At 39.0% G+C, this 9151-nt stretch overlaps 1 protein-coding gene across 1 annotated transcript in view; it reads right to left on the reverse strand.

The window, feature by feature from the left end:
- LOC109915278 (grainyhead-like protein 3 homolog) overlaps nt 1-9151 on the reverse strand; it is a 61403-nt gene that overhangs the window by 42201 nt on the left and 10051 nt on the right. The window contains exons 2-5 of the mRNA XM_048612947.1: nt 7793-7863; nt 6399-6720; nt 3651-3715; nt 2576-2732 (exon numbers count right to left, since the gene is read on the reverse strand). Coding sequence (XP_048468904.1) covers nt 2576-2732; nt 3651-3715; nt 6399-6720; nt 7793-7863 — 615 coding nt within the window. The remainder of the gene's footprint in view (nt 1-2575; nt 2733-3650; nt 3716-6398; nt 6721-7792; nt 7864-9151) is intronic.

Genomic DNA, 9151 nt, shown 5'->3' on the forward strand with positions numbered 1-9151 from the left:
TATGAATTTCCTGGTTTAACTTCAATGTTTAGGTTGCTGGCACTTAGCCTGGAAAATAATGGTGTCGGTACCTTGGTGATGGAATGATTAATGCTCACCACCACCTTCTCAAGGGCAACTAGGGATGGGCAAAAATTGCTGGCCAGCCAATGACACTCACATCCCACAAATGAATAGAAAAAGAAAAGACTGAGAAGATGGTTAATGTGAACCAGATCTTAACTTTTGAAAGTATAAAAAGCCTCATATGATGTCCTTGCCAATTCAGAAAGAGCACGAGGTCAGACTTTCCATGTTAGAAAGGAATAAATTAATCACCCATGAATGTTCACTGTTGACTTTTAGTTGTTATTGTCATTACTTTCTCAGGGCTAACTAATGGTTTCTATTAACATTGGGCACATAGCAGCTGACTGAACATTGCACATGCTAAATTACAGCTTATCATTTGGATTATGAAGTGTGGATTTAGATGTTTAAGCTTTACAGTTTAAAAGCAGCACCCCTTTGATATGCATTGCTAAATACAATCCAGCTGTACAATGCTTGTGGGGGAATAGTGTGGTTATTATTTTGATATATTCTTCTAAGAAGTGAGCTACTCAATCATCATATGTTCTCTCTACAAATACTGACTAGCCCACTGAGTTCTTGCAACATTTTCTGCTTTTACTTATCAGATTTCCCAAGAATTCCACATTTTGGTTTCTGAAGGCAAAAGTTAAATTAGCATGCTGATAAAGATTTTCAGCCCTCACTTTTAATCATAAATAATGCAGTTTTCAATTTATGAGAACAGTTTAGAATACCTAAGTTACTGTTAGTCCAGTAATAAATGCACCCTGGAACACCCCAAGACAACAGCAGACATGGTGGGCCATTTCAGAAGTTTTTAAATAACAAGAGCCTATAAGATTTTTTGACTTCACCCAAAGATATTTCCGACATTCAAACATTATCCAAGATAACATGAAAATGATTGTTTGAATTCACGATTCTTAAATCAGGATGAAGCTTAAATTCTTCAGACACTTCTCAGCATAGATTTAAAAGATGGATTCCCATCATATTTTTCCATTAGAAGATGCTTCCTTTTACAATTATGTGGTTAAACTCGGTCACCACCCTTTGTTCACAGGACAAGTGGAAATGCAAATGTATGGGCAATGTTTTCCATTTCCTAGAAGGGACAGCACAGGTGGCAAAAAAGGGCAAGTAATTGGGCAGAATGGCATCAGTCAGATACCTGCCAACTTTCCCAACACCTCATCAATCAAGATCTGGCATGAGGTCCATGGACAACCTTCTCAACCTCCTGCCAATCAATTCCTTTAAGTGATTAATGACCACTTAAGCTCTTAAGCCTCAAGCGATAACTGGATCAACTAACAGGGACAGTCCCGGTGCTGCTTCTGTCCCAGACTTCAGATCCTGCCCCAACACACACCCCATGTCCACATCCCGCCACACCCCTCCAAGCCGAGTTTGTAAACGGCTCACAAAGACTCCAGCCCATAACCCTAACACAGTAAGCCTCCAAGGCTCCTAGAACTTGGCTCTTGGTTATGGTGTACCCCACTCTCCCACACACTGACAATAACTCGCCATCTTGGGAGGTGAGAGAAGTGACTGCCTTCCTGGTAGGGTAACCATGGAGACCAGCCTGACACGTCAGAGTTGGGGGGGGGACTCCATTTGCCTCAGTCTTGACTCTTACCATTCTCTCCTGAGTTTCTCACTCTGTGACTTCCCCCCAATACAAAGCTGTCTCTCTCTAGTCCTGGTCTTCATGTCTGAGCAGCCTTGGCCTCTGATAACTCTAGTGTTTGTAACAAGGTCAGCCATGTGGACCTTATAGAGTATGTTAATCTGGTCCAATCAGGGAGCCCTGGCTGACAGATATAAACAGGAGTATCAGACATCCTGTTCACTCTGAGAGCTGGCTCTGGTGAAGCTGGATCAGTGTCAAAGACACTCCGGGTGTAAATAAAAGGTGACTTGGTGATGGGATACCGGTCTCTGCGGAGTTATTTCAACAATCCTCTGCAGCTCGCAATATTCATTAGTCTCTGATTGACTGGCAGCCCCAGATATGGCACCTGATAGATCAAGAAGCACAACCTACCTGTTTGCAATTGATCCAGCAGCCTTTCTTGCTGGAGGTGAGAGGGTCCTTACATGCAACATAACATTGTGCATTTGCCAGCAAGTAGAAGTTTGGTAAAATTTTCCTTCCCCATGAGACCGTACCTCTGAAATGATATTCATCTAAGCCCCAAACTCAGGAAAATAGCATGTCTAAATTAGCACTGATTGGTGGAAGACCTTTTTGATGAGAGACCCTTTTCTTCTCGTCTGTGCTCCTCCATTAAAGGATGGAAACTGCTGAGGAGTTCAGCATGATAGGCTCTATTCCGAGACAACACATCTAATGCCCATGCCAACAAAACATATAAACAATTTAAAATGTTGCTATAAGATGAAGCGGATACGAAAGTGTACCAGTTGAGCAGCAAACTGAGTAAAAGGAAATCTTGATTAATGAAGCCAAGGTGAGAAATCCAAGACGTCTTACTCGAACTTTGGTTGAGGACGATTGCTGACACTTGTCACCTTCCATAGCTTTCAATGTGATGGGGTAAAACTGTCCCTTGTTGAGGTAACCCATCGATTCCTCTCCTGGTTTCTGGTTGACAGATTTAGGTGCTTCCAGCATATATTCAAAATCCACCCTTAAAAATTGAGGGGAAGAAAGACTGAAAATACTAATACTGAATATTTTTCATTTTTTTAAAAACTAATAAAAGATAATTTTCCAATTTTATACTTCCTTTAGGAAGCTATGATTACTGGCAGCCTACATCAGAGATTTGGCTATGCACAGGTAACCTTTTTACAATTTAAATATGTGGCAGCAAAAGTATGAGGGGTTGAATGGCCTCATTCTATCTGTAATCTTCAATGTTAAATTCCTGTCAGATAATAGAAAATCAGAATAATATCTCCATTTCATTTTCTAAAAGAAATACAGTTATACTTTTATGCCTGTAATGTAGAAACTCAGAAAATGAGAAACCTTTATTAATTACTGTTTTTGAACTGTACCCTACTGGTTCCATTGAGGAAATTACATCAACTCCAATTAATCTCAGTTAAACTATGCCCAGAATTGTAATATTTCTTGTTTGTAAATGATAAATAAATCCCAAAGGAAGCATTAAGATTCATGTTTAGCGCTTCCTAAATAGACATCTTATCTTTTCTTAATTCTAACTGAATTTCCACATCAGTCCTGATAGATATGGTACATATGATGTTATTTAGCTTATTTTGCATTTTGTGTGTGAAATTGCTACATGGATATTTTCTGTAATTAGAGGGGATTCTATACTCTAGGAAGCTGAAGTAGATTCAGTGTCCTGTTTGAAATTTCAATTCCTTTTATGACAGCATCATTATTTGGTAGTGTAAAAATACTTCTTGCTTATGAGATCATTGTGTAACTGAGATCTCAAAAGGTTTGCAAAAAAATTCTGTATATCTTTCCCACCACACCTTTAAGTAATTGTGCTTTCATAAAAAGTGAAATGGAAAATGAGTTTCTGTAAATTACTTTACCTAATAGTACAAACTGTGATAAGTATACCTACCTTGATTTATTATGTGTAACATTTTCTTCAACACAGGAAGGCTTTATTAAATCATTAAGAAAGGCCTGTATAACAAAATGGAAAAGATATTAATTTAGTTACATTTATTGTATCATTTCTCCAAGATTCCCACTGTCCTGTTTTGGGCTTTCCTCTTCATTTAGCCAAGTCTGTCCAAGTTCATTGCAATGGAGCCAAAAAAATAAATGCTGATCTTTTGTCAACTTCCAGCAGGTAGATTTAAGCATGTAAGAGCCTTTCCCCAGCACCTCTTAGATTCCTCTTAATGTTTTGATTAAGACCAGTAAACTTATCCATTAAGCAAAGCTTGTTGCTAAATTAAGAAACAATAGTCCTTTAGCATATAGCTGTTTTGGTTGAGGACTTAACTGTGGCACCATATTTATTGAGATAGCTCCATTATTAAACATTAAATACGCTATAAATACTGTCACTGAGCAGTGAATAACTGAAGCAACCAAATTAGAAAAGTCCTAGATTCATTCAAAAGTATAGTTTGAGTTAATTGAGCTACAGCAACAAACCACATTTTATCACAGATCTCATTTACAATGAGGCAAAACTGTTTGCTAAGGTTCTGACTCCTCATTAGTATCCCATGATCCTCGTTGGAAGTGTAACGCTGTGGAATAAAATTCCAGGTTTTATTATTATAGTTCCACCTCCCTAGATGATCAACACAGCTGTGATGATACATGCAGAGAGCTCATAAAACATAACCCCATAAATGATTAACTTTATTATTCATTCATGGGATGTGGACTTTGTTAACTGGTCCAGCTTTTTTTGCCCATCCCTAGTTTCCCTTGAGAAGGTGACAGTGAGCTGCCTTCTTGAACTGCTATACTTCATATGCTGTGGTAAGCCCACAAAGCCGTTAGGGAGGGAGTTCCAGAATTTTGAACTAGTGGTACTGAAGGAACAGCAGTATACTTCCAAGTCAGGATGCTGAGAAGCTTGGTGGTGTTCCCATGTATCTGAGGTACTAGGAGCTAGCAAGAACTGCAGATGTTGCTGTCAGAGTCAATACAGTGTGTATGTCAGAGTCAGTCCTGATGAAGGATTCCAATCTGAAACGTCGACTTTCCTGCTCCTCTGATGCTGCCTGACCTGCTGTGTTCCTCTAGCTCCACACTATTTCTGAGGCACTAGTTCTTCTAGATGCTAGTGGATATGGGTTTGAAGGTGCTATTTTAGGAACCTTGGTGGTTCTCTGCATACTGTCTTGTAAGTGGTACACTTTGCTGCTACTGCTGTGTGTCAGTGGTGGAAGGAGTGAATGTTTATGGATATGTTACAAAACTGTTTAGTCCTGGATGGTGTCAAGCTTCTTAAGTATTACTGAAGCTGCAGTCATCCAGACAAATGAAGAGTAGTCCATCACAGTCCTGACTTGTGCCTTGTAAATGGTGGACAGTCTTTGAGGGGTCAAGAGGTGAGTTACTTCCTGCAGGATTCCTAGGCTGTGGCCTGCTCTTGTAGATAAAGTATTTACATGGCTAGTTCAGTTCAGTTTCTGGTCAATGAGAACCTTAGGATGTTGATAGCCTTAGGTTTGTTGTCATAAAAATGGTAAAATGATCCCTTCGTGCTCCAGTGCAAGTTTTTCTGATATAGTCATTGAAATTACAGTCAGTCTTACTTAGCATCAAAACACTGTGGTTCTGATTTAATCACACAGCAACATCAGTGTGTTGAAAGCCTGAACAAGCAATAAGTTTACTTGGTGGGGCCAGGAATGCTTTTATTGCAATTTAAATTCTCTTTTAATTTAAAGCCAATTAAGATTAAGAGAACTTTGATACCAATGAAAGTTAAATACTGAGGGATAGGAACTACTGAATATAGCTGAATAAACTTATTAGCATTAATAGGAAAAATAACTTCACTTTACTGTGGACAGCTTTAAAATTCGTATTCAGCCCAGTAGCAGATTCCTTTGTTGCTAAATTCAGATTCAAAAATTGAAGTTTTCTTCAAAATCTATTACTGGCAATTGAGTAGCTATACCTTGAAACTTATTGCTCATTTCCATCTTCTGCTTTAGTTAAACAATTCAGATTGGTCACTTCCTACCAGTTTTATAGGGCAGGATTGATTCATTACCACTGGATATAATTTCACAAGATGGGTTTGGATTGACATTATTTCTGCATAAATACCTCATTTGGACCTGAATATTGACCAAGCAAAACTCCCGAATCATTCAACCTTCTTCTGCTACCATCCATTCCTTGCCTATCCCTCCTTCACTACAGAAATACAGCAATAGTTGTCCATTCCTGCTTCTCTACTGCTTTGTTAGTTAATTCCTTGACTGTAATAATTTATTCTAATCTTTTCTTTGAAGCTATTTTGTCCATCAACACGTTTCTTCATACTTCATCATCACTCAGCTAAGAGCTGCCTGATGATTCACTTCAGAGCTCCTGTCAAGTACATTCTAGACAGCCATCAGGAGGCGTGTGTGAATGGGGAAGATTAACGACCTCCACTGTCATATCTCCTCACAATTACCAAATCAAGATCAAAATCATGTCAAGAGTTGAAACGCAGGCCTGAACCTGAATTATAAAACTGCTTTATCACACAACCTATTAGCACACAATAATTGATATAATTAATCATTTGGGTCTTAACCGATATTACAATGTTGCTCAATTTCAGTCATTTTCATAACCAATTACTTTCAAGAAATATTTGGATTGCTATTTCAACGAAACCTACCTCAGGTGACATGTCTTTGAAAGCATCTTTAAAACTGTTCTCAGGAGCCCACCTTTGTGGTAGCTGAGTCATTAAAATATTATCAAATGAATCAGTTAAATTGCAGTCATATAGATCCGTGGGAATACTAATGTAGTTATCCATCAGTGGCTGAGATTTAGAAGCCGTAAAGATCGAATCTGACTGGAGCCGATGGGATCTTCTGGTTGGATCAGGGTACTCTGTTGACATGGTGATATCTTCAGGCAAAATTTTCATAGTTTGAACAGAACTGTCCAGAGATGACATGTCATCAAATTCAAATCCATTTCCAGTGTTACTCCTGTAGAAAAGAAACGCACTTGTGAAAAAGGCACTACATCTAGTTTTTCCTCTCATTTTATTAGATTTTTCATTATCACGATGGCTTTCAACTTCAACGAGGAAGACAGTGAATCTCAGTTTGTACCCTTCAGTTGGCTTCCAGTTAGGGAGTAGATCAGTCAATCATTGAGGAGCTAGTTCATAGGACTCCTTCCAATCTAAGAGCAGATTTACATCATGTGACTGGTGCTTACCAGGCAGATGCACAGTTAGAATGGCCTGGTAACTTATCCACTAATTTTTCTGCCACTTATGCGTTAACCCTGATCTTAACCTGATTATTTTTTTAATAAATGGTGGAAGCACCTGCCTGAAGTTGATCTTTAGATTTGCAAATAAACTGCATCATTTTGACACTGGCCTGAAGTGAGGAGGCAGCTGCAGCCTTCCTCCTAAGAGAAGAAGAGATCAGCAAAGACTGCGTAAGGTTTTTGTTTTCACTTTCCTTGATGTGGCATGAATGGAACCCCCTGACTATCATTTCAGAACAGTGCATAAGTGATAAAAAGATAAACCCAAAGAGATGATTGGCATTATATTTGTGGAGACAGGAAGAGCATGTTCCACAAGACTAAACTGGGCCACTACCCCACCACTCCAAAAACTGGATAACAACCATGTTCCACCCACTTACCCACAATACTGTAATAGCCAAAAGGCTGCCTCTAGGGAATTATTTCCCATCAACAGTTTGCCAATCAAATACTAACATAGACCAGGCCACCCACTGGGAATATTTGGGATGTCGCTGTGTAATCTGCCATATGCAATTATCTTCTAATTAGGGAACAGAAGAAGAAGTGACACTTGCCATTTTGGCAATGTTTGGGAAGAGACATTTGCTCGATTCCAACACTGACGCAGGGGAGTCTTTGCCTGCGTTGAAAATGTGAAAAGACCCTGGCTCAATAATCTAAGACCACTTGAGATGGAAAGTTGATTTCAATGTTTGTCCCAAGGGATATTCAGATTAGTATTGTCAAAATGACCAAAATGTAATGTGGCCATCAAGATCTAAAAATATCTCATACCTTTTTGCTAAATTCGATTCGCATGGGCGAGGCACTTTTGCAGGCAGAAGAAATCTTTCCTGCTTTGGGACCTTTAGAAGAAATAACATTACATTTAAAAAAAACACAGAAAATTTCAAAAAAAGGATCAGTCAACAGGATTCAGTTTGATTGCTGATAGTAATTGCAGTATAACAAATAATGTAGGACAATTCGTCAGCGTGTTCATATGAGTTCTTGTAAACGGAGTGAACAGATCTTATCTGACATTTGAGAAAGAGATAATAGTCTAGTTGTGTGGGTTTCTTCAAGTTTCTTGAATTTTGTAATACATTTTATGCTGGTCTCATTATTTCCAATTGCGAGTTCAATTACACATGTCAAATGTGATGTAGGCAAAATGCCTCTCTTTGCTTTCCCATGTTCACATTTCTATCCGCTGAAGTACAGGTGGCAAATAGTCCCATAGCCACCCAAGTTTGCATTTATGTAGACTGCTGAAGTAGCAATGAATTTTTCAGTGGTTCAGTGAACCATTACATACAGCAACTTATTACTGCAGCACGGAAACAGGACATTCAGCCCAAACAGTCCAAAACTGGTTTCTGCTCCACTTCAGCCTTGCCCATCTTATGAATTCGAAGTTTCTTCACATTTTATGCTCCAATTGAGCCTTACCCATTCTATAAATTAGAAGTTTGTCCATCTTTGACTTCAGTACCAACTGTTAATATGACAAATATTGAACTGTATCTTAAATTAAGCAAAATTTTATTTGGCAAAAAAAACGATCTTCTTGCTCATGGCATCTCAGATCTTCTGCCTTTTTTTAATACATTCACAGGATATGGACATCACTGGCTAGGCCAACGCTTATTGCTTGTCACTCAGTACCTTTTAGAAGGTGCTAGTGAGCTGCCCTTTTGAATTGCTGCAGTCCATTTGGTGTAGATAAACCCACAATGCTGTTGGGAGGACAGTTCCAGGATTTTGACCCAGTGACAGTGAATGAACACCAAAATATGCCCAGGTGTGGATGGTGAGTGGCTTGGAAAGGATCCATCGTGGGTTTGGATAATGCTGACTAAGGAGCCTTGATGAATTTCGGCAGTGCATCTTGTAGATGGTAAGCATTGCTGCTACTGAGCATCAGTGATGAAAGAAATGAATGTTTGTGGATGTGGTGCAAGTTAAGAACTGGTTTGTCCTGGATAGTGTAAAACATTTTGTGCATTGTTGGACTGTACTCATCTGATCAAACGAGGAATATTCCATCACATCGCTGACTTGTGTCTTGTAATTGGTGATGGGCTTTGGGGAGTCAGGAGGTGATTTACTATTGTAGGATTCCTTGCCTCTAAACTGCTCTTGCAAACCTCC

Source organism: Rhincodon typus, chromosome 27 (assembly GCF_021869965.1).
Source record: "Rhincodon typus isolate 14 chromosome 27, sRhiTyp1.1, whole genome shotgun sequence".
Classification (NCBI taxonomy): domain Eukaryota; kingdom Metazoa; phylum Chordata; class Chondrichthyes; order Orectolobiformes; family Rhincodontidae; genus Rhincodon; species Rhincodon typus.